General features: G+C 35.2%; 1 protein-coding gene across 1 annotated transcript; it reads left to right on the top strand.

The window, feature by feature from the left end:
- Positions 1 to 61: 61 nt before the first annotated feature.
- Positions 62 to 21,937, top strand: LOC149806483 (tetratricopeptide repeat protein 33-like). The gene is made up of 5 exons (XM_089953695.1): positions 62 to 123; positions 7,570 to 7,839; positions 14,375 to 14,456; positions 17,809 to 17,940; positions 21,346 to 21,937. The coding sequence occupies exons 2-5, from the start codon at positions 7,601 to 7,603 to the stop codon at positions 21,688 to 21,690; spliced, it is 798 nt and encodes a 265-aa protein (XP_089809821.1). The 5' UTR covers positions 62 to 123; positions 7,570 to 7,600; the 3' UTR covers positions 21,691 to 21,937.
- Positions 21,938 to 27,954: the final 6,017 nt, after the last annotated feature.

Genomic DNA, 27,954 nt, shown 5'->3' with positions numbered 1-27,954 from the left:
ACGAGGCTTTCTGAAGAAGCCAATGAAAAAGCGTGTAAGTTTTTGCAAACAAATTCTCACCAGTCACAAATTTCCTTACAAAATGTAAACAAATATGGCTTCTTGCAGCTAAAGAACAGCAGAGTTTAGTAGCATTTTTCTATAATAAGTTTGGTGGTTTTCTCTTTAAAACCGCATCTACACAGGACATGTATTTTGAGACACATTTATATTACTATCCGAACCATTGTATTTTAGCTTAAGCAATAATTTGTAAAACCTCGAAAACAGGAAGTTTGTATGTTCGCCCAATATCGTTTTTCACTCGATAGTTTCGATCAAAGTTCCGTAACCCCTCCACCAATATTTGTATATTGCTGAATATATTGGTTTTATTACACATACACACACCCCGAGAAATCGGATGTTGTTGAAGGAATGGCTGATCAATAACGTAAAAGGCCTACAGGTCATGTACTGTAGGCGTTATACACTGAATATTTCATCAATTGGTTCATTTTTTAGAATTTGATTTTACATACCTTGAACAGGCAATTATTCACTTTATATGGATTCTTATATATCCATTTTCCTTTAGAAGTCATTTTTTACATGCCCTGAGAGGTACATACAGTAAAATCGGTGTTAAAGTACATGGACTGTTTTGGATGAAATCAACCTGGTTACTAGAAACACCGAAATACACTGAAAAAACGAAATACCCATGTATTTACATGTTCTCTGCGTATATATCGGTGTATCCACAGGAATTATGATCTGTTTTTGTTTGAATAATAATACAGAGCAAAATAAAATATGATTGGAGCAATTTTGATACACTTGTCAATCGGTCATACTTTATTGGACAGGTATTGTAAGCGGCAGATCATTCCATTCTGGAACTGAGCTTGTATGATAAAAAGACTGATCATTCCGGAACAGAGGTAATGGTTGGTGTAAGTTGATTTAATTCATGTTATTCAAAAGTCAAAGTAAATATATAATATAATGTCGGCGAATACTTGAGATTCTTTTCACTTTCATTTTGTGATGTATTACTACCATTCTGTGTTTATCATATCTGTCAAATAAAGTATGACTGAGTGATGCCATTACATGAATTTAGCAAATATTTCATATCAAAATCACATAAATCACATTTTTATTTTGCTTTATATTATTATTCAAACTGACACAAATCATTATTCCTGTGTGCACACAGATATATACACAGAGAACATGTAAATACATGTGTATTTCGTTTTTTCAGTGTATGTCAGTGTTTCTACTAACCCAAATCAACCTAAAGGTGTGATAACAGTACAATTCAGATTGAATGACGTGCTTTGATGTCATACTGAAAGCTATGCAAGTTAATTAAGAAATTTGTACAACCCTATACTGTGATGATTAAACTGGACATGCTGTTTTCTTGGCCATCATGTAAAAGTCCATAGCATTTGACAATATTCATCTGGAAGTTTCTTGATGACAGGCAATATACAGAGGATTCAATAATCAAGATTGGTAGAATTTGGTTAAACAAAATTAGTATTAAATTTTTTAAAAACAATTTACACATACATGACCTGTATGACTTTTACTATAGCATCATACAGCAGACTTAGAAGATGGTGTGCCTAAAACTACTGCCTAGTTTCTGTGATTTGCATCTCATGCAGACAAATTGAATGTATAAATGTCTGAAATATACTGGTACATGTGGACTAGCAAAATATACTAAGTGAAAATCAGCATTGATTTTGCTTAAAGAAATCTAATCCTACAATGAAGATAAGATTTGTTTAATGTTGGCATGATTTGAAATAACAATTCAGCATAAGCTCTAGTGAGTTTTTTACATAAAATAAATGGACCATTGCAACAAGCATAATTTGTAAGACATACAAACACAGCATAATACATAGATACATTTGACCAAAAAACTTAACGCATAAATTAAAACATGAGCAAGCAAAGCATTATTTACAAGGCAGTGAATAAAAGTGAATTTATTAACTGGATAAATTAAAACTATAATTTATGATGATTTCACCCACCCACCACAAAAAATTATTGGTACAAGTTTAAATTGAATGCAGAAATTAGGACTAAAAGCATGCTGTGATGCCTTACTTAAAAAGAAAGTGGCTAATAGTAGGGAACCTTCTAGTACTTAAGACAAGGGCAGGTAACTTCAAGATAGAATTAAAGATCAAAATGAATTAAACTTTGATGATTTGGTAACTCATTCCATAGAATGGCAGCTGCATCTAAAAGATTTTTTGCCAAATGTTGAGGTTTTAATTCTTGGGACATGTAAAATATTTGAATATATAAAATTATATTTATTTTGTGTAAAACATTTTAAATCTACCAGACATTTGGGAACACACATATTCAGAATTTTGAAAGTCTCTAAAGCCATAAGCCAAGTCTATGTTGGCATTTGATATTTATGATGTGATGTCTGAGTTAAAGCTTAACTAGTGATGTATAACATGTTGCTCAATCAGCTGACCAGGACACTAAGGTCAAATTTTCAAGAATATCTTTCATACTTGGCAACCCATATTGACATTTTTCCACAGATAGTCTAATTATTTTAGTTAGACTATACATACTCTGTCTTTTTCCTGAAGTAATAAAATTTTGATTCGAGCAAGTGGACACACACATTTTCAAAAGTTCCATTGATACTTATTTAAATTGGTTGAGATGTGATGATAGCCAAGGAATGCTTAAGTGAATTGACTTAGGGATAAGGTTATTTAACAAAATGGAGAGAAAAACACTAATGTTGATGAAAGTGATTAGATAAGCTAACGATAACATCAATTGTACTATAAAACTATTTGCTGATGACTGAAATCAGCTACATAAGTGATCAATGTACTTTATCACTAGATGAAATTTATCACATTCATATTTAGAAAAAAATGAATCACAGCAAATGACAAGAACAGGCATTTAATTTGAAATACTGTATTCAACCACATAAGTGTCCAGGACATTTTGGAAATTAAAATTTTAGGATAAAAAGGTAATCTGTTATTCTTATGTGTACCTATACCTATCCCTTCCTCCCCCCATGCTGAAATAAATACTCAGAGTAGAATGTTATTTGTGTAAGTGTATTTTACAAATCCTTTGATAATGACATTATGTAAATAGCCTGGAAAATTGTACAGAAAGGAGTTGGCGCTTTTAAGAACATTAGCACATATTTTATCAATTACAGTAACTCTGTTTATTGCCCTAATGTGAACTGAAACAAATAAAAGGATCCAAAAAAAAACAAGTGTTAGAAATTGAGTAGAAATAACAATTGTTTATACAAGGATTAATAAAGAACAGATGATATAATTTGACCAGAATAACAATTTTCCACAATTAACAGATGATTAATTACAATGGTATAGAAACTTATCTGAGTATTTTCTCTTTATTCCATATTTATATTTTAAACTGCATTTAATAATGTACCTTTTATCAGGGATCGTCCTGGGCTTCGCCAATGTCGCAAATTGTGATTTTTTTTCCTTATTGGCGACAAAAATATCCCATCTGGTGATTTTTTTTGGCGACAGACTTTTTGGTTATTTAATTTGTACATACAGTCATGGATTTGGACTGGATAAATTATAAGGGAGAACGAAAGGAAGCCACACACTTGACTAAGCAATGCATAGGAATCTATCTGTTACACAAACAATCCTTAATCATCCTTTGTTCGTATTGACAACCCCATCTTTACAGTGCATTGTTACATCATAATCTGCTTATGCTGACATCTGGGCTGAGTACTGTATGCTGTGATACAGTCAATCATGCTACCGAACTATACCTACGACTGTCCGACTTCTGAAGACGCGAATAGAACAGATACAACTGAATGGCCAATCCTTCCGTTTTTTGTTTTTTTTACATATACCAATACAATTGTTTTGCTGAACCTTCATAGAAAACTGATAACCTTTGAAGTACCGACTACTGCGTATAAATACAAAGCAAATGCAAAAATTCTTAATCACAATTATATCTGTCGCCAGTGCAGCATTTTACTCATTGATCTTTTCCTTTTGCCATGTTACGGCTGCAAAGACTTAAACTCCGCAACAAGAAATAACAAAAAAACAAAACAACAAGTTTTGCATAATTAATAATAATTATTTATTTCTCAAAATACGGGAGTGAAAGAATCCCTAAATTGGGTGTGAATTTATGCTTATATATACGGTACAATATTGCCAGGTGTTGACTCGTGCAAGTTTCATTCGTGGGAATGGTGATCCTATTTTGCTTGTCTTGAAAATTTATACAGCATTCAGTGATCATTCTTGGGATTTAGGAAGCAATTCACTACAAGCCTTGTGAAGCTAGCCATGTGGGGGGGGGACCTGCTGATAGACTACTGGTGTCACCTGTCAGCACTGTGGACTGTGAACGTGGATTCAGTAAGATGAACCTCATAAAAACTGACATCAGAAATAAACTCTGCATCTCATCTCTCGAGAATTTCATGAGAATCAGCATGTACAGATGTGAAAAATTAGACTTTGAAACTGCATTCAACAAGTGGGCAGCCCTAAGATCGCAACGGATCTTCATGTAACACTTTGTAACATTTTGTTAATGCTTGTTGTAATTAGAGCATTAACTAACCCATCTTTTGTAATTTTCATTGCCTGTTACATTAAAAGACTAAATTAACACTTGGAAAAATGTACACTACTTGTTCTGGCGACACTTTTTGAAAATTGGCGACAAAATATTGAGGTTGGCGATTTTTTTGGCGACAACTTTTTAAAAGCCAGGACCATCCCTGCTTTTATGATCAAGTTTGAATTTTTTAAACTTTATGGATGCATTTATATAGCAACAAAAATTTACTGTGTGGAATAGTATCATTTTGAGTTTAAATTTTTTTTATATCTGTGATGATTACAGTACCATGAAATTAATTGAAGAAAAGAATGTAAACTTTTTTGTATAGTGTAAAGTGGCATGGAGCCAGTGATATTATGGCAAAAGAGCACAGGGCAAACCAATTGGAAAGCAAAACAACTCAAAGTGCAAAGTGGAATTAGGGTGACATTTTACCTAGAACTAATGATTCAGTCCTGGTTTCTGACTGAAACTGTATGATGCTTTATAAATATATCACATTGGATAATATGGCTAATGCTAGAGTTCCATGAGGAAGTAATTGGCTTGACTCCAACTTGACTTGTTGGCTGTAGTACTGGACAGTTTCAGTAACTAAGTTGAAATGGAATCCAAGAAATGATAGAACAAAAAGAAAAATGAATGCATTTGTAGCTAGCCTAGCCATTAGGTCAAGGGAAGTTATAGTACTATTCTGTGTTAGATATATACTTTGTGTCAGCTGCTGTCCATCAACACTTGCTAATTTTACCTTCTTTTATAGAACCACTGGACCAATTTCAGTTAAATCTGCATAGAGTATCCTAGCATGAAAGCCTTTCAGATTTGTACAAATTATGCTAATCCACCCTGAAATATTGCTGATATTACTAACAAGAAGTTCAGTCCTGCATTACATGTATGATCAAAGCTTTGCTGTGGAACAAGTAACCTTGGACCCAGTGTCAAAGGGTTGAGTAAACATGAAGTAGAATGAATTATTCTAGCTTTCTAAAGTTTCATCTGTAGCATGAAGAAAACCCGTCTTGAGATTTAGGAAAAATAAGCAAATAAAAATCTTCACCTAAAATCACACATTTTTTTGTATGACAGTTGTCTTGACCCTGTCGTAAAATGGGCAGGTAAGCATGTCACAAAATGAATTTCCTAAGGCCCATAATAATTCATCCCAGGTATAAACAAAATCCCACAAAGGGTTTAGAAAATACAAGGAAAGTATTTAAAAAAAACTAAGCAAAATCTAAGTGCAAGTTTTCAGGACTGTGCCTTTGATAAAGTAGCACATAAAGAATTGTCTTAGATTCATAATGATTGACGCCATTTACAATATAATGAGAATCTGTTTAAAGGTTCAGACAATATGTGCAAACGAAAACATTGTTCAAATCTATTTAAGGGTTCAGAAAATATGTGCAAATGAAAACATTAATCAGATCTATTTAAGGGTTCAGACAATATGCACAAATGAAAATTAGTAACAAAACCTTAACAACTATTGAAGATGATCACAAAGGGACTACTGCTGTTTCTTGCTTCCCATGAATGTGGACCTGTTAGAAATAGAAAAACTTTGAAACAACTTAATCTCAAAATCTATTGGACATTACTTAACCAATCAGCCTGCATACTAAGTAAAGGCCTTTCAGGTTTGTAAGAATGATGCCAGAGAATGCATTCTGGCATGGATGTTTTTCAAATTGCCATTAAATGTGACCACCATTGCTAAAAATATAAATTTTTTAAAACGACATTTTTAAAAGGCATCTGATTCACTGGCTCTTGAAGCCATACTGTATGTTTGGCCTTTTGAGTTTATTATCAACATCTTAGATGACTTTTATCTTGAGAATGAAACTGTGAATTTAATTATACCTTCATCACTAGAAATAATTTGTGTCATGATACAGTAAGACTGGTAATATCAACATGATACTTATATGCATACGTATATAGCATGTGTCCTTACAAATCATACATAGGTCTGCATAGTGAAATGGTGTGAGCTAGATGAGCAATATTATAATTTTGGCTTCTTGTCGTCTATGTGCGGAGCCTTTATGTTGCATTTTGCAGCAATATCAACTAAGCAATATCAACTAAGTTTGTATCTCACATTTGTAGATCTTATTGTAGAAAGAGAAAGAGAATTGTTTTATTTTCTTGTTAGAATTGGCCCAACAATTTTAATTTTAGTGAAAGAGGGGAGGATGTATGCATAACATTTTTCAAGCTTACCTACATATGAGGTTAACAACTATAGTCCACTTGAATTCCACTCCGTAAAATCTTGGAAATTCGCTTGTTGGGATATTGTTTAGCAAATTATAGTACTTGCTCTTGAACATTCTTTGCATGTGGTGTGTGTTATCCTTAGGTAATAATTATAATAATCCAAGGTTTTTAGTCAGCATTGAAGTTGCCTCAGGTAATATTCAGTCCAAAGTGTTTAGTGAAATTACCCACATTTAATATTCAGCCCAAAGTATTTAGTCAGCACTGAAGTTACCCTCAGATAGTATTCAGTCCAAAGTTTTTAGTCTGCAGTGAAGTCACTATTTTTTTTATGGGTGACAGATATTTGTTTATTTTGTAGTAGCAATAAACCAAAGATTTACAGACCAGATGTTTGATGATTAATTTTCTATGGAAACAAAATGACATCTTATCGAATCCATGAATTTAAGTAATGATGAAAATTATTCTTTTTCATAATCCATGAAAATAGGTATCCATGAAAATTAATACAGAGAATCATCGACAAAGTTTGACAAAATCACACTGCATCTTTTCATCCATGGCTTAACTATATGCCGCTGTAAGATAAACATAATGGCATGGTTAGTGTTCCACTTTAAATCACTGAAACTTTACATTTACACTCATCAACATATTCATGGAATCTTAATCACATTTTATTTGCAGCTTGCAAGGATTAGGTCATGTTTATGGCATTATGGCTACCCAGGGAAACTGTAAATTTGGTTGGAAGAGAAAAATTGGGGCTAGTGTGTCCAAGAATTCCTCCAAAGCATTTGAAAATGAAGCCAAAGATGATGAGGACCCATCCGTTACCAGTGGTGACATTGACTGGCTTACAGCTATGCCAAAACGCAGAGTTGTTCAACTTGAGGATACCAGTCTTAAAGCTAAGAGACTTACTAATGAAGGAGCAGTATTAGCAGATGCAGAGAGGCAGAGTATTTTCTTTTTATTGTTTTAAAATATGAAGAAACTATTTTTCAGCCATTAAAAGTTATAACTTATAAATGTGTTTTTTTTAAAGAATTAAGGATATAAGAGTTAATAAATTCTTGTTCTGCTACTAAGGAATCTCTAGACTGTTTGATTTTAATGATTTTGATGCTTATATGATCAAGACCCAATATACGTTTTAATTGATTAATTACATGTAATGTAATTTTCAATATTCTCTCTCATTATCAGCTTTCAAAGATGTCAACAAGACTTTGTATGTATACTCAGATTGATTAACTGCTTCAGCTATTGGTCATCCATGGCAGTGTCAATGAAATGATATCCTTTTAAAACTTTAAAAGGGCAAGGAATCCATTATGAAAGTAAAAGCAGCATCCTTACCTTACATTTTTGAATGCGGAAAATAATTATTATAACATCTGGATATTAGGTGCAAATGAGAAAAGAAGCAGATATGAAAGTAAACATGCATGGGCCATCTTGTAGTTCATAAGCACTCATAAAAACAAACATAGGCCATCTGGTAGTTTATAAGCATATAAAGAAAATAAATACACATGGGCCATCTGTTCATAAGCATATAAAGAAAATAAATACACATGGGCCATCTGGTAGTTCATAAGCATATAAAGAAAATAAATACACATGGGCCATCTGGTAGTTCATAAGCACACATAAAAATAAACATTCATCAGCCATCTGGTAGTTCTTAAGTACACACATGTATGACTTAAAGACAATGTACAGGATATAAAATTTGCTCTTCAGATTAGTGTTCTATTCTTTATTAAATTATTATCATGACTGTTCATCTGCTGCCTGATTTTGATTCTGCCTTGTTTTTTCAATATCTTTTTTTATTAATGTTCTGTTTGTAATATGCTGTTAAAATGGATAGGCCTAAGTGCAGAAATTGTTCGAACAGAAATATGATATATTCAGTACTTGCTTACAAGTTGTGTCCAACTGCACATACCTCATAGCTGGATCTGTGCAGTTTGTTAGGAATAATCAGTGCAACAATGAAGATAGTCCCTGATCTAAAAGTGCACACTGCAGTGACACGTCAGGGTCTGTGTTGTTGCAGTTCGACCTGACTTGTCAATACATATAATAGCTGTGTCAAAATGTATATCACTGTCAATAAGCACAGATACAAAAATAATGAATTCGTACATAATTTCCACTCAATAATTTAATAATATACTGTGAGATATGTAATGATAGACATAAAGCATAGTATTACTAAAAATGAAAGAATGAATAATAAATAATAGTGCCAAATGATAATTATATTTATTATTAAAATCACTTTTTAACTTCAGTAAAACTGTAATTCAAAGACTTTAAATCCTCATGAAATTACACAACATCCTTGATTACTCGTGCTCCGATAACTTGCGAACCTGCCTATAATGCAGTGTCAAGCAGTGATCCCATTTTGTTAAGCAGAAAATAGCCCCCCATATCATTATTTGTTGAACTTGAAGAGAATCACATTCAAAATTAATAGCTGAAACTTTGATAAATTGCTCATTTTATGATAGAAAATGGTAGATAGGACCTAGACATTTTAATCAACATTATGAAACTATTAACTTTTAATAAGGAGTCATATTGATTTGTTATATTTTCTTTCCAAATGACATCCTTAGTACACCATAATTAATGATATTCAAGGAAATCTTGATCAATGAAATGTCACGCCTAGTAGTAATGGAGGTAGTATTTAATAAATAAATACCAATTAAATAGTTTTTTATCAAGTGAAATTTGTGTTTTAGTTCTCTTTTGGTTCCTTTTTAGTGTAATAATGATAAATGCAATGTGTATTTAAACTTAAAATGTGTCAATCTACCACAACAGCTATGTCTGTGAGTGTTTCTGTCACATCCTAATCAAGTGCTGACCATGTTTTGATATCTTACTTGCAGAATTATCTTGTATTGTTGTACTAAATTAAAAGCTGGCCTCCTTTGTAATATCATGTTAATTACATCTTTTGAATCAAATAAAGGAAGTGCAATTAAAGAAAAGTTAGTCATGTAAATCTTACATGCTAAAGATCTAGCGACCCCAGTCATATGTTGGGTGAACTCATTTCAGTTGATCAGTCGAGCACTGTTATAAATGTTATTATGTACGTAGTGTAATTAAACTACCTTAAATTAACCTACTCAATCATAACTGTTATCAAATATAGCAAGGCAACCAAGCAAATTGAATACTTAGTTAAAAAAAGAGCTTTGTTTCACAGATAAGGACCATTGTAGTGAAACGAGTTTCAGAGAATTCCTGAATTGACACTTAGAGATATCCTCAAGGATGATAAAAAGTTTAATTATTATTTGCAATGAAATCACGGCATCAATATTGTACTAACTGAACAACACAAAAATTGAGTTTTGATGTTAAAAATTGTCTCACAAAATAAAATGTTGCTAGTTTAAAAAAAAAAGGAGTCTTGTTTGGTGGTGTTATCAACTGTTAGTTTGGTTCCCTGTTCTTAGACACCCTGCTTCACACCATAATATTATATACCTCTCTGAGAACCAGTCTAATCAACAAAACAAAAAGCAGTTTCAGATGTTGGACATTTTGTTGTTGTTGTTGTTCTAGGGTTTAACGCCATTTTTCAGCACAAGATAGGCTATACATGGCAGCCAGTATAACTGGTGGAGGAAGAACCCTGGAAAACCCAGGGAAGAACCACCGACCCACGAGAAGCTTCTGGCAGGTTTTCACACGTACCCACGCTAGCTGAGCATTGGGCTCGAACCCATGCAGACAGAGGTGAGATGGCAGTGATCCGGAATGGTGAGCACTTAAGACCACTCGGCCACTCAGGGCCCCTTGAACATTTTGAAAATAAATGCAATTTATACAGAAAAATGAACAACTCATTCGTAGAAGCATTTTATTGACAGTTATTCTCAGTGCAATTATAAAACGATGATTCAGTCTACAAACAGCCCAGTTCCCACCCTCGTGGTTTTCTCAATGTCTAGCAGATTTTTTGGGAGGTCCCTCAGTAATTCACACACTAACTTATAATGCAGTCTTTGTTTTTGGACCCAGTTGTGTGCAAGATATTAAGGAATAGGTGTATCTTGCATTTTATCCATTTGTGCATAATCCCATTGAACACTATGACTTTGAACTATTGCCTGAAGCAGAGTTAATAATGAAATACTACATGAGCCACAATTATACATTCAGCATGAATCAGCTTGATGAGGTTGTAAGGAACTGTTTAGCATACCAATTGTGAAAATGTGATTTATTTCTGGGGGTTTTTCCGTCTTTATTTATGATAAAGCCTAGTGGTCAGAGTTGTTTGGTATATGAGGTACTCTTAAACAAAGGAGTGATTCTATTGTTTTTCAATTTATTTAGCATCTTCACACTTTACTGAGTTGCGAAACACATTAAATGTTGACACTAATTGCCTTGAGCATGCAGTGTCTGGTTACATTTTTTGGTTTACATGTGGAATGATATTATCTGAACCAGCAGGAGTTTAATTTGAATTTTACCTCTTTTAAGCCACTGTGTTCATGGCATCGTCTTCGGAAAATACTGATGGTGTCATTTTATGAACAGTGTTTTAAGGAAGAGATCATACACATGTACTGGTTTAATAACCAGTTAGCTTAGCGTTGTTGAATGCATCAGCCTCCTTTGATGTTGCATGTAACTGATTGGTCTTGTCTGGTTATTGATTTGTACTCAATCAGGCGGTAATATTGTTTTGACCATTGAAGTGACCTCAGTTATTGGTATAGCTTTGTTCTTTTGTGTTCTTCGTATTGGGTATTTGTAGAGGTTACTCAGTGAAATTAAATATCTACAGGTATGCAAACTACGTTGAACAAAACTGAGAAATAAGTTCATCTTGGTGTTATTTTTTCAACACACCTAAAAATTGTGATACACAAAAGTAAATGATTCTTCAGTATTTAAAAGAAAAGTGTATATGCTTAATTTTCCAGATTTTCCAGTACCTGTTTTGAATCATGTCATGTATAATGAGAATCAACAAAGAAATAAATATCCAGCATAATTTTCCAGAAACTTAAGAATTTACTGCTATTGTTACTTACAGAGTTGAGTGATTAACAGTTGTCTTTGCAATGTAGATACAGTGAAATCAAACTCTCTGTAGTTTTATATCCATGGCTTTTGACAACTTTTATGAAATTACTAATGTGTCAGATTGCGGAGATATCTACATTGAAACAGCAGTTTATCAGTGCAGTCAGACCTGCTGGGTATGATCATTTCTCTCTGGATAGATATTTGAGCTAAGCTGTCAGTCCAGCTGGGTGTGATCATTTCTCTCTGCATGGATGTTTGAGCTAAGCTGTCAGTCCAGCTGGGTATGATCATTTCTCTCTGCATAGATGTTTGAGTTAAGCTGTCAGTCCAGTTGGGTATGATCATTTCTCTCTGCGTATATGTTTGAATTAAGCTGTCAGACCAGCTGGGATGATCATTTCTCTCTGCATAGATGTTTGAGTTAAGCTGTCAGTCCAGCTGGGTATGATCATTTCTCTCTGCATAGATGTTTGAATTAAGCTGTCAGACCAGCTGGGTATGATCATTTCTCTCTGCATATATGTTTGAATTAAGCTGTCAGACCAGCTGGGATGATCATTTCTCTCTGCATAGATGTTTGAGTTAAGCTGTCAGTCCAGCTGGGTATGATCATTTCTCTCTGCATAGATGTTTGAATTAAGCTGTCAGACCAGCTGGGTATGATCATTTCTCTCTGCATATATGTTTGAATTAAGCTGTCAGACCAGCTGGGATGATCATTTCTCTCTGCATAGATGTTTGAGTTAAGCTGTCAGTCCAGCTGGGTATGATCATTTCTCTCTGCATAGATGTTTGAGTTAAGCTGTCATAAGATTCAGCTGTTCAGTTAATTCGATGGCTTGATCTATTAATCGTCATATTGTAGGATACAGTTATGTCAAATATTGCTGTAGGCAAGACTTCATTGGCCACAAAATGGAAAACCAGTTGATGTATTCCTGTAGTCTGAGGTAGTATCATGAACGGCAGGGCATCATTAATTTGACTGAATATCTTGGAATATGAATGACAATATCTCTGTGACACATATAAGATGCAAGTGTCTCCAATTTAAACATTTGACATGTGTTAAAATTTGGTCATTACTTGTGGACATCACTGATAATGGCTTTTCAAATATGTAACAGGTCGTGTAACAAGCTCTCTCATTGGTCAGTTGATTTCACTTGCTATAATTAGTAACTGTTTTAGCTGTAAGAGGGAGCTTGTTTCCACTAGCTTCATATGCCAGCAGTTGATGTAGAACAAAGTGGATCAGTGACTGGTGGCTGGCAAAGATGTATATAAGATACTTGGCCCATCAGAGTTTCTTGATGGCCATTAAAGTGTTCATTTACCTCATTGATTTTTGTAACTTTTATTTACTAAAATAGGGAAATGGTCCACTGACCCATCATGAGTGTTTATTCATGTTTTTGACTAAGATTATCCCTGTGGCCTGTCCCATCGGCATAAAACTTTACGAGATTTGCCAGGGCATTAAATAATGGCAGACTTGGTCTATACTGTTCATAGTTAGATGTGTATTAATATGGTATTTTTAGAGTTATTCATTAATGTGAACTCCAGATTAAATTCCAAACAAATGGGGAGACAACAAACATGTCTAGTTGAATGAGATTGAATTCCAAACAAATGGGGAGACAACAAACATGTCTAGATGAATGAGATTGAATTCCAAACAAATGGGGAGACAACAAACATGTCTAGATGAATGAGATTGAATTTCAAACAAATGGTGAGACAACAAACATGTCTAGTTGAATGAGATTGAATTCCAAACAATTGGGCAGACAACAAACATGTCTAGTTGAATGAGATTGAATTCCAAACAAATGGGGAGACAACAAACATGTCTAGTTGAATGAGATTGAATTCCAAACAAATGGGGAGACAACAAACATGTCTAGATGAATGAGATTGAATTCCAAACAAATGGGGAGACAACAAACATGTCTAGTTGAATGAGATTGCACTTTAAAGAGGGATCAACATAAAATCCTAACCCACAGTCTTCTCCAATGTTGTAGTGAGGACCAGCCATTTAATATTTGTTGGGGGAGTGGTGCTGGTATTGTTAGGAGAACAGTTCTGTTTAATTCAAGACACAAATAGCTTGAAAGTAAATACTCTTGCTCTTAACTTATGGAAGGAAAAACTAATTCTATTCATCATATTAGTCAACAGAACTTTACCTTGAGATAAAAGAACCAAAACTATCTCAAGCTAGTTGATCAGAAAATACCATGTCCAAACCACTTCCCCCACACCTCAACTCATCCCAAACCACAGAAAATCAAATGGTCAGTCCCAAGTGAAGAAGTGAATTTTACTTTTCATTTTTAACAACATTTTCTATTTTGTCAGCCCATTATGACATCAAGGAAAATATAAAAGTAATTTTTAATTGCAGATACTGGGAAGCAATCAAGAAATGGGATGAGGCTAGCCAGTATACCCCAGCAGATGAAAAAATCTATGAAATGAAAGCTCAGGTTCTCCACTCAACCTAGTCTTTTACGAAAAGTCTCTGAAATATTGTCACCATTTATGCTTATAAATAAGCTTATGATATGGCCTTGTGCTTTGAATGTGTCATGTGATATGTCATGGCCTTGTGCCTTGAATGTGTCATGTGATATGTCATGGCCATGTGCCAGGAATGTGTTATGTGATATGGTATGACCCTGTGCCTGGAATGTGATGTCATCCATCAACAATGCTATTTTAAACTTCTAAAATAATGGCTATGCCAACATTTGTCTAACTTGGTAGGAATGTTTGTTAGGATTTGATCAAAATTATGTCTATGAAGATGCCCCTAACAGTGTTGTGGCTTCAACAGCAACCAAGCAAGAAAAATATTTTGACCTCACATTTAGAATGTCTGAACCAGTTTTGAGCAGACATGGTTGGATTTTTGCATAAGACATGCTCTGTCAAAATTATGCCCTGGGTGACTACCTTAACAATAGTGTTGCTTAGTTACTGAGTGAAAAAAAACACTGTTGACTTCTCAGCAGTGACAGCTTAAACAGTTTGGAACAAACTTAGTAGAATTGTTTTTTTAGGACATGCTTTATCCAACTTTATCTGGCATGGCATCCTTAGCTCTAGCTTGGCTTCAGTAGCTGACTCAATTTTGATCAAACTTGGAGGGATGGTCAGTTAGATCATGCTTTATGCAAACTTTGTTCAGGGTGGATCTTCTTGCAGTGGTGTGGTTTCTTTAAAAAATGTGGTGCAAAACCAATTTTTTGACTCCTTTAGAATGATTATGCCAATTTTATTCAGATTTATTATTATTGTTTCTTAGGATATTTATAAAAAAACAAAATTGCTTTTTGAGTTTTGCTAGCAACATTATCGCTTCCTTAGCAACCACATGGAAAGCTTATATTTAGTTTCTTCATAACAATCCAACCAGTTTTGATCAGATTTAGCATGAACATTTCATATGCTGTGTTTTATGACAGTTGTGTCTTGTGTGGTTCCCCTAGCATTGACTTTGTATTTATTGGATTCATCATGACAGTTCCTGCTTGGTGGTATTGTTGGATTGATCATGACAGTTACTGCTTGGCTTAGTATTTATTGGATTGATCCTCACAGATACTGTTTGGCTTAGTATTTATTGGATTGATCCTCACAGTTACTGCTTGGTGGTATTGATGGATTAATCCTCACAGTTACTGCTTGGCTTAATATTTATTGGATTGATCATGACAGTTACTGATTGGCTTAATATTTATTGGATTGATCCTCACAGTTACTGCTTGGCTTAGTATTTATTGGATTGATCCTGACAGTTACTGCTTGGTGGTATTGTCGGATTGATCCTGACAGTTACTGCTTGGTGGTATTGTTGGATTGATCCTGACAGTTACTGCTTGGTGGTATTGTTGGATTGATCCTGACAGTTACTGCTTGGTGGTATTGTTGAATTGATCCTGACAGTTACTGCTTGGGGGTATTGTTGAATTGATCCTGACAGTTACTGCTTGGTGGTGATGTTGGATTGATCCTGACAGTTACTGCTTGGTGGCATTGTTGGATTAATCCTCACAGTTACTGCTTGGTGTTATTGTTGGATTAATCATGACAGTTACTGCTTGGTGTTATTGTTGGATTAATCCTCACAGTTACTGCTTGGTGGTATTGTTGGACTGATCATGACAATTACTGCTTGGTGTTATTGTTGATTTGATCCTGACAGTTACTGCTTGGTTTTATTTATATAAGGGAGTAATGTAGCATTACTCCAAGCACTGGCCTAAGGAGAATTACTCTTAAGACTATATACTTATATATATATTATTACAAGGATGTATATTAAAATCCCTATGGTTGACAGTTGCTGCTTGGCTTAGTATTTACTGGATTGATCCTCACAGTTACTGCTTGATGGTATTGTTTGGATTAATCCTCACAGTTCCTGCTTGGTGTTATTGTTGGATTGATCCTGACAGTTACTGGTTGGTGCTAATGTTGGATTGATCCTGACTTTTACTGCTTGGTTTAGTATTTATTGGATTGATCCTTACAGTTACTGATTGGTGGTATTGTTGGATTGATCCTGACAGTTATAGCTTGGTGGTATTGTTGGATTAATCCTGACAGTTACTGCTTGGTTTAGTATTTATTGGATTGATCCTCACAGTTACTGATTGGTGGTATTGTTGGATTGATCCTGACAGTTACAGCTTGGTGGTATTGTTGGATTGATCCTGACAGTTACTGTTTGGTGTTATTGTTGGGTTGATCCTGACAGTTACTGCTTGGTGGTATAGTTGGATTGATAACGACAGTTACTGCTTGTTGTTATCGTTGTATTGATCATGACTGTTATAGCTTGGTGTTGTTGTTGGATTCATCATGACTGTTATAGCTTGGTGTTATTGTTGGATTCATCATGACAGTTTGATTTGTTGTCATACTAGCAATAGTATAGTTTTAACTATTAAGACACTACCATTTGTTGTCGTCATAATTTTGACTGTAGTTTTCTTAATTTGGGTATTTGAAAAATGTTAATCTAAAAAATATAAGTCCTATAAATATGTAGACTTTGACAGAGGCAGATATATGAATTTAATCTACCAAAAAGTTCTTTTTACAAAACCACAAAAATTGGTACCCACATAAAATATTAAGCTGCTGTAAAGCCACTAAATATCCTCAGGGCCTCAGACTAAAGACTTTTATTCTGAAATTAACTCCTGTGAACATAAGTGATAGAATCCATGTAGGTGTAAGTCAATTTTGTCTCATTCCATTTATTTTATTGAGATATAATTTTCTTGATAAAAAATATAAAGAGTTTTTTCTTAAGTTATTTAGAGTTCTTAAATATGAATTGCATGCATTTTCTTGACTATGTACTGATAGTATTTTTGGAACAGCCCTGTACATATTAAATGTGTGTAAAGACCTACCATTAGTATTTTTGGGACACACCTGTACATGTTGAATGTGTGCAGAGACTTAATTAGTATTTTTGGAACACCCCTGTACATGTTAAATGTGTGTAAAGACTTACCATTAGTATTTTTGGAACACCCCTGTACATGTTAAATGTGTGTAAAGACTTACCATTAGTATTTTTGGAACACCCCTGTACATGTTAAATGTGTGTAAAGACTTACCATTAGTATTTTTGGAACACACCTGTACATGTTAAATGTGTGTAAAGACCTACCATTAGTATTTTTGGAATAGCTCTATATATCTTTTATTTGGATTTTCTGCAAGTCAAGTGTCCAGAAAAATTTGATGATTTATGATGTTGGTATCTGCAGGAGTACATGTCCATTTAGGTTAAATCGAAAGGACATGTTTATGTTTCAGGCCCTGATAGCCCTAAATGAACCCTTTCAAGCAGTGCAAGCAGCAAGAAAAAGCCATGAACTTAATCCTCTTTGGTGGGTAGCACATCAAACACTGGGCAGGGCACTGATCAGTGTGGGCGAGGTCAAGATGGTAAGACTTTCAATACTACACTGGGCAGGGCACTCATAATTGTTGATAGCACATCAAACACTGGGCAGGGCACTGATAAATGTTGATAGCACATCAAACAGTTGGCTGGGCACTGATCAGTGTGAGTAACACATCAAACACTGGGCAGGGCACTGATAAGTGTTGATAGCACATCAAACACTGGGCAGGGCACTGATAAGTGTTGATAGCACATCAAAACACTGGGCAGAGCACTGATAAGTGTTGATAGCACATCAAAACACTGGGCAGGATACTTATATGTGTGGGTATCTCGTCAGGTACTGGGCAAGGCACTAATAAGTGTAGCAGCACATCACACATTTGGTTGGGCACTGATGAGTGTGGCAGCACATCACACACTTGGCTGGGCACTGATAAGTGTGGCAGAACATCAAACACTGGGCAGTGCACTGATTATTGTATCAGCACAACACTAGGCAGGGCACTGATCAGTGTGGCAGCACATCAAAACACTGGGCAGGGCACTGATCAGTATGGGTGAGATCAGGATGGTATGATTAAGATTTAAGGTTTAAATACTAGCTATCTTACAGTGTGACATTTTTTCGAAAGACATTCCTTTAATGTGCAATTGTCTACACATATTTCATAAAACAATGTTCATAAAATTGTTGCTGAATTCATGCAGTATTGAAATAACTGATACCAGTAACGTAATTTATCAATTTTGTTTATTAAGCAGTTCTCAAGTATTTGAGAAGAATACATGGCTAGGTCAGAGTCTGATCTGTTCATTTGAAAAGTAGATTGAAATACATATATTCTTATCTGCTGGCACATTCTACACTGAATTAATGCAGTATTTGAAATAGGTTTTGGCATTATGATAGAATTTGGTTTGCTTTGTTAAATGTCATGAATACAGATCTGGAGGAATACAACTGATACAATGATATTAAGTCAAGGAACAAATCAGTACCACTTCCATCTACCTTCTCTCCAGTCGACCTTCCGGACATGTTTGCAAATTTCTTCCGTGACAAAGTACAAACCATTAGAGATCAGCTTGACACCACAATTTCAATTGACTCGTCGTCACTATACAGTTGGGATACAGAATTTGAGCGGCAGCCATTAGCAGCATTTGAACCTGTCTCCATGGATTTTGTACGTACAATCCTGATGAAGAGTGCACCAAAGTCGTGTGAACTTGATCCAATTCCAACATCACTGCTGCTTGAGTGCTTAGATCCAGTATTGCCTTCACTAACTGATGTTATTAATACCTATCTCTCATCCGGGGAATTCCCATCATTTTTCAAAACTGCCATTGTAAAGCCTCTGCTGAAGAAACCAACACTAGACCAGAACAATTTAAAGAACTACCGTCCAGTTTCTAATCTCCCATTCATATAAAAAAATCTTAGAAAAGGTTGTTCTATCCCAGCTTGTAACTCATCTAAATTCAAACAGTCTTTTTAGCAATGTACAATCTGCATATCGCCCTTGCCACAGTAGTGAAACTACTCTTCTAAAAGTACTTAATGACATTCTCTTTGCGTTGGATAGCGGAAAGATTACAGTCCACACCCTCCTTGATTTGTCTGCAGCATTTGACACAATAGACCATGATATATTACTTCACCGTCTCCAGCATGTATTTGGCATTCATGATACAGCCTTACTGTGGTTCATGTCCTACTTGGTCAACAGGACACAAATTGTATCTGCAAATGGAATACACTCCAGCCCAGTTGATCTGTGTTGTGGTGTTCCACAGGGGTCTGTTCTTGGACCTGTTCTCTTCATTCTGTACACTCATTCGCTCTCATGTGTCATAGATCATCATCCAGTGTCTCACCAACTGTACGCTGATGACACCCAAATATACAAATCTAGCCACCCAACTGAAGTTGATGCTACCATCCAAGGTGTAAAGAGGTGCATTTCTGATGTGAAATCATGGATGACATGTAACAAGTTGCTGATGAATGATGATAAAACTGAGGCCATTCTGATCACAACACAAAGACTTTCTCATTCACATCCTTTACCTCAAACAGTAAATATCAGCAATGCCAACATTAAATTCACACAATCAGTACGAAACCTAGGTGTTACTCTGGACAGTACTCTCACATTGCACCAATATGTCTTGAACATATGCAAGGCTGCATATCTTGAGCTGAGACGCATCAGCTCAAATCGCAAATATCTTTCAGTTGATGCCACTAAAACACTTGTGTGTTCATTAGTGCTTTCAAGACTGGACTATTGTAACTCAATTCTGTCTGGTTCATCTCAATACCTACTCCAGAAACTTCAAAAAGTTCAAAACACAGCTGCTCAGATCATACTTAGAGTACCATGATCAGAGCACACCTCCCCACTGCTCTGTTCCCTACACTGGCTATCCATTCGATCCAGAATCAAACACAAAATTTGTTCTCTGTGCTACATTTCACTGTCGGACTCTAGTCCAACATACCTATCCGACCTCACCTATGTGTTCACACCAGCAAGATATTTACGCTCTTCTTCTGGCAATCGTATACTCATTATTCCCACTATGAAAACAAAGTCATATGGACAGCGTTCTTTTGCATACCAGGGCACAGCAACGTGGAATGAATTGCCTACTGAACTTAGACACAAAGACTTCAAGAGGGCTCTCAAAACTCACTTATTTTGACTGCAAGAACAAACTTAAAGACCTAATAATGTTTCCTACCTGAAATATTCTCAGCATGTTTTTTTTTAATGTTTTTTTTTAATTTCATGGTGTTTGTTTTTGTAATAATATTATTATGTTTAATTATCTTATAGGTGTTGTCTAATGATGTAAAGCGCTTAGAGCTTCTAAAGATTAGGCGCTATACAAAGTCCTCATTATTATTATTATTATATAAAGATGTCCAAGAGCTAGGCTAGGTTGGGAATCTTTGCTAACCAGGGGTCCTGGATTCACTTCATTCCACATCAACTCTTGGCATATTTGCCATATAAAATGGCATATGCTGCTCTGCTGTCTGATTGAATGCAGCTTGAATAAATTGATTCAGTGAGATTCCTTGTTACATTTAAATTGGCAGATGGGAATAAACAAAGCAGGCTTCATACACAGTGACACATACCACATATTTCTCCAATTTAAACATTGAAGTACATTTTGATTTTGAGTCAGTGCAGGTGAGCTTTGTGGAAACCACCTTATTGAATAACTAAGAGGTCACATAATAAGCTTTCCTTTTTAGTTAATTGAATTTCACTTTATGGGCAGGGACACTTATCTGCAAGAGGTCAGAACACTGAAGGTTGATGTGGAATGAGATGGATCAATGGCTTGCAAAGATTGGGTTGGGGAAAGGTAGATATTTTTGTGGATGAAAAAGTACCTGTAGAATTCATTTTCTTCCATTTCAGGCTTTGAGAAGTTTTTCCAAAGCTGTTCATCTTCACCCTGATGACAAAGAATTGTGGGAAGAGGACCTGCTCTGGGCTTTCTCTTTGATTAACAAAAAGGAGCAAGTGAAAAGGGAAAAGGCACAGGAGGAACAGAAAAAACAAAAGAAATGTAATTCATTGACTATAAAAGAATTGGATGCAGAGAGTGAATTTGACGGAACTAATAAATCTATACAGTTGTACAGTGCAAATGCAGATAGGACCAATGGAATTAATTTGTCCACAGAAAGGATTGAAGCTTGCAGTGTGAAAAATATCAAGAGACTTCCAGATAACTATGTGCAGATGAGGGATCCTGGATAGATCCAATTTATATATATAAAAAAACATTCACACAAACGATGGGCAACATACTATAATGACTTTAAGTCTTGGGACATGAAAAAATAATAATTGTTTTTCGTGTCCCAAGATTTACGTGCACTTAACAATTATAGCATTTTTGGTGTACTCAAACTTAGAGGCAAAAAAAATGTCAAAATTTTGCAAGAGTGCCATACTGCGACCAGCTCTTGTTCAATTACCACATCAATAAACTGTTATAAACTACTGTGATTGTTTTTATCTTATCAGTTTGCAGGTGCATATTTTCTAATTTTCCAACACAAAATAAAATAAAGGTAAATAAAAACTTAAAGTAATTCATATGGCTCTTGGAGTTTACAGGGCAACCTGTTGTTGTTGTTTTAGAGTTTAATGCCCTTTTTCAGCACAAGATAGGCTATACATGGAGGCCATAAATGGTGGAGACAGAATCTGGGAAAACCCCGGAAAGAACCATCAACCCACAAGAAGCTACTGGCAAGCTTTCTCACATACCCACATTGGTCAAGCCCAAGACTTGAACCCACACAGACAGAGGTGAGACAGCTGTGATCCGTAACGGTGAGCACTTTAGACCACTCGGCCACTTGGGGCCCTACAGGGCAACCTGTACTAGTCTATATAAAGATAGTGTACAGAACATTACTTACACAATGCAAATTGTAAATTGTGTTCCTTGTATCCTTGTTTATTCTCAAAATTACTAGATTTTGCTATATTCATCATTTTTACCAAATTTCATTCTTCCAAATCACATTTTTTAAAAGACGTCCATTACTAGTTTATTTATGTTGACCCACGTGCTCAAGATTCACCATTTTTTCAGAGATGAAAGCAATCCAATAAGGTGATGTTAATCATATGAAAAGACATTCATCTTTAATTATACAAGGTGCATAACCAACATACGGTACTTGCACATAAATGATCATTGATGTGTTTTAGTTTTATGTTTTGGCATACCATAACACAAATTTATAATTTTCAACACAGTATTCGTTTCACCTATGATTTTGGCCAGCTGGTTGTTTTGGCATTTCTCTTTGTTTATAGTTGGCAAATTAGTCTTTTGTTTTCTGACAGAAGTCCAGGTATTTGTTCCAACCATGAAACTGGCTTTGGAAAATATGGATTTTTGTCGGGCAGCAATACCTGTACCCATTTGTACCACAACATCAATCCACACCAATTAACTTTTGTAAAATCTAAAGTGAGTTGAGCAGGATGAGATGTCATGCATAATAACGATACTAAATCATTTGGCATCCAACACCGATGTTGGACTGATCAACCACTAACTATCATTTTTGATCAGTTAAGGTATGAACACTTGTTCAGCAGAGTAGTATGATTACAGTAGCAGAGTAAACTGGTACTTATTTATGGTAGCTTACATCAAAGAAACTACATCTAAGTTTTTAGGGTATTAAAATTATTTTCAGAGCATCATTTCTTTATTGTATTTTGGAGGTATTATTTAGGACAATGGTGCCTATATTTAGAATCCAAGGAATGTTCTTAATTCGGTCCAGATCTTCAATGTAAATGCAGTAATGAAATGACATGAACATGCTCCCTAAATGCAAGCATTGATCCAAATGTTTTTGTTGTTTGCTCTTGTCATATTGGGAGAACATTTTTAACGAGTTAGTATTTACATTTTCAAGGCAGAAATATAAACATAATTACTGATGCACTGATATAATATTCTAATGCAACAATGCTTAAACAAACAATAATAAACTGAAGACAAAAGAGATATGTTACGATTGTAAAATGCTTACAGTAACCTGCTAATGTTCAACTCTTGTCATCAAATTATACAAAAATTGTATTGGGTATAATAATAAAGACAGGAAAATTAATATATTTATAGACTCTTCAAACAAATCATATCAGTATATAACATTTCCATATAAAAATTTATGATAATATTCCCTGAACAACTAGGGTCACATTTTCTTTTGGAAATATTGGTACGATCAAGAAATGTGAACAAATTGCTATAATAATTTTGTGTCCCAACATTTATAGGTCATAAAAGATTACTATTGAAAATAATTTAGGGTGTCACAGGACTTATAGTGTCCCAAGACTAAGTCATTACAGCAGATTATTTGCATTGATCAGCCCAGAGAATCAATTTGAATAGCATATATTCAGTAATTGGCTTGAACTCCATACGATCAACAGGTGATTCCATGAAGAAAATAAAGGAATCATCAGATAATTATATGTAGATGAGGAATTCAGTCTGTCTTTGTACTGGGACACTCACATGCACACACACACCTAAACTGAGATGCAAACCAGTCAGAATCTTTGCACATTATTAAAGAAAATTTGAGTCATCACACACACAAACACACCCTAAATAGAAAGAGATGCAAACCAGTCTCAAAGTTTTGCACAGTATTAAAAAAAAATTGAGTAAAAATTCTGCATCCCAAATTATATTGTCAAAATTGTAGATAAACCTAAGTTTATGAGGACACGGGAAGGAAGAAAAGTATCTCAGCACAGTCTGATGATGACAATAAAAATAATAATAATGATAATGACTTCATAGAGTGCTTAACCTTTAAAAAGCTCTAAGCACTTGACAATATCAAGTTAACACATAAAAGGATAAGAACAGTCTGCATAGAAAACATAAAAATGAAAATGTCACACAAACACTATAAAAACAAATGAATTATTACACAAAACAAAAACCTGCAAAATGAGTTTACAGTGCAGATTAAATCTAAAAATAATGACAAATGGATGAATTTCAAATTTATTTGTTGGTGGAAAAGATGTGTCCTGAGCACTCTTGAATGTGATCATGGTTTCTTTGTGTCTGAGATGAAGAGGCAGTTCATTCCAAACAGCTGTGACCTGATATGCAATAAATGTTGTCTGTAGGACTTAGTTTTTACCTTTGGAATACTAAGAATATGAGTGTTAGATGAAGAGTGCAAGCTTCTAGCAAGAGTTTATACATGAGTGAGGTCAGAGAGGTATTTCAGACCAGAGTCAATGATATGTAACAAAGAGAAGAGATTTTGTGTTTGATTCTACTGCTAACAGGTAGCCAGTTCAAAGAATGATTCTAGCTGGAGTATTCTGGACCTTTTGAAATTTCTTCAGAAGACAAAGTGGCAGACCAGAATGAAGAGCGTTACAAATCTTGAAAGTACATATCAGCACACAAGGGTTTTTGTGGCATCAACTGTGAGAAGATTGTGAATGATGCTGGTGCATCTTAGCTCCATATATGCTGCCCTACAAGTGTTCAGGACATGCTGGTGCTGTGAGAGAGGGTTGGTGACCTAAATTTATTTGTGATTGTCAAAATTTGGGCGGGAATGTCACTGATATTATATGATTCTGGTAAATGTTGGGCTTTAGAAATTCTTTGTGAGGCAAAAAGCAAGTATTTTTATTTGTATCCTATTACTCCTCATCCATGACTTAACGTCTGAGACGCACTTCTCTATGATTTGGATAGTATAAGCCATTACATTTGGACAGCTAGATTTGTACAGTTGAGTGTTGTCAGCATACAAGACGCACTTCTTTATGATTTGGATAGTAGAAGCAACTACATTTTGGACAGCTAGATTTGTACAGTTGAGTGTCATCACCATACAACTGGTAGTACACAGGATGGCAATTTATAATACTTCATAGGGGCTATGTGTATAGAATAAAGAGAATTGGTTCTAGAGCAGAACCCTGTGAGACACCATAACAAAAATTATCGTTGCTGGAATGTTTACCATTTTCTAAAACAATGTTCTCTTTCAGTTATACATGAATTGAACCATGATAAAGCAGTACTGTGGATGCCAAAAACAGGTGTTGAAAGGCAGCCTGGACAGTAATGGAGGTGAAGAGGGAATAGCTATGACCAGTCTGCTTTTGGCATAGAATAAAATTGTACAGTAATATCCATAATCACAAAATAGTGATTTTGTCCTAAATCAAATATCACTTGGTAGTTCAGATTAATAATTTAAATAAATAAATCCTCTCAAATTAAAACTGAATCCAGCTAAAAGACTGAATCCACTAGTCAGGTGTTAATATAAACAACCTTAATATAAAAACCTATGACAGAATAAGAGAACCAGGATGAGGGTCAAATGTTCATTCTCGAACATTCTAAGGTGTTAACAAGATTATGTCTATTACTGAAAGCTTAATAAAAGCATGGCAAGTATCAGATACACCAGGAATTCCACTGGGAAAACCAACATCCTGAACTCAAATCCAAGTGAGCATGTTGACTTAAAACGGATAATTCTTTTAATGTATAATCTTCAATCATAGATAAAAATAGCTGTGTGATATGTTGTTCACCAAAAAAGACATTAGTCAGGTAGACCCAAACTCCTCAGATTTTGGCATTGTGAATTGAGCTTGGAAGTACAGGGGTCCAAAGTGATTTGGTTAATCACGGAACTTGTTAGGTCCCTGCCTGTTTCAAGCCTCCTGTTGATTAAACTTAAATAAAATCTGTTCTTTTCAATTTCTGTCACATAGATATATTGACATACTTGTGAATCTAAATTGATTTTATGTATTGTGGTTACATCTGTCATGCTGACACATGATCTTACATTGTCATAGTACTAACGATGAAGGTTTCTTTCACTTGCAAAGATGTCAGTGATAATAAGGTATTTTATCATTTATGTTGCTGAAGTATATGAACATCCTATAAGTTTGATGGACATCAGGTCTGAATCTTGATGACACTGAACACACATTACTAATTTCTTCTGGGTCCCTAGGTAACTGCCAGTTAAGCAGCTTATCAATGCAGTTATTTTAGTACAAGGACCAAGTTTTCATATTGTCCTAAACTATTTGCTACTCAAGATTCAGACTGTTCTATTCTGATTTATTTGTTGACATGTGAATGCATTCCAGATGGGAAAAGTAAATTCAACATAGGTTGGGAACAGCAACCATTCTATATCAGCTGGATACTTGGTGCCAGCAGGGGGTCATCCATCTCAAAATATGTTCATGAAAATAGCAGATGAAGTTTAGGCAATTGTTAAGACTGACACAGCTAACTTACTAGCTAAAGCATATCATAACAGATATACACATAATATAAAATAGTTGCTTTGCATTGGACCTAGTATGAGATATTTAGGTTGGTGTGAAAATGATTAAAACCAGCAGCCGCTAGAGAGGTTATGCACACGGTTGTTGTGTGAACAAATTTCGGTGGCTGTTCCTTTTGTCTGAAGAATTGGTGTTTGTGGTTTAGAATGATTCAATATTGTGATGTTGTTAGTCCTTCAAGTTTGACCATGATCATGAAAACACTGACTGGATTGGTTTTAGTGAGTACATTAGTGGCTCATGATGCCAATTTTTTGCTCTGAACTGTCTGTGACATGCATGACAGGATTTGTTGCTTGGGTTTGCTAGAGGAAGTGCTGCTTTTATGAGATTTATGCTGCTCATGCTTCTGCCCTGTCCCTGCTATTCAAAAACTGTAGTGCCAGGTGGAGCAATCATGTTTGAGATCTTTCCAAGACTAGAGGTCAATGTTGACGTTAGGGAATGTTTTAAAGCATTTCTTATGACTACTTGCAAATTGCTTTCCCTCCTTCGGTTCACTGCAGAAAATCTTTGGTAGGATCTCTTCTGATACCCTAGTGATGTGGCCTGCCCATCTCAACTGATTTCATCATTAGTGTGTGTGCTTCGAATGCCTGCTTGTGTGAGAACCTCAGTGTCTGGGATCATGTCATGCCCTCTTGTCCTAATTAGATTCCTCAGGCAGACCATTTTGATAATGGTTCAGCTCTTTGGCATGGCATCTGTACACCATCCAGGTTTTGCAAGCATACAGCAGGATCAGTAGCATAATGACATTTCAGACCTGACGTTTTGTTCATAGACTCATTCCTCTGCACTTCCACACAGTTGCATGTAGTCTGCCAAAGGCATTACTTGCTTCAGCAACTTTGGCATTGATTTCACAAAGGACTGCATTTGACAGTGTTCTGCAGAGATAGGTAAACTTGTTCACTGCCCCAAGTGTTTGGCAATTGATTGTAGGTTCTTTGTAGGACTTTCATGTGCTGGTGTTTGCATTACATGTGTCATTTTGATACGGATTGTGAGACTGAAATTGTCACAAACTGAAGAGAAATGATCCATACTGTTGTTTCATGTCACACATATTTGACATTCATGGAATAGTCATCAGTAAAAATGATCAGGAACAGTCAC

The sequence above is a fragment of the Sinohyriopsis cumingii genome, chromosome 1, assembly GCF_028554795.1.
Source record: "Sinohyriopsis cumingii isolate HCF-2022 chromosome 1, ASM2855479v2, whole genome shotgun sequence".
In the NCBI taxonomy this organism is placed as follows: domain Eukaryota; kingdom Metazoa; phylum Mollusca; class Bivalvia; order Unionida; family Unionidae; genus Sinohyriopsis; species Sinohyriopsis cumingii.
Note: the sequence above shows the minus strand (reverse complement) of the source record. Positions and strands in the feature narration are given on the sequence as shown.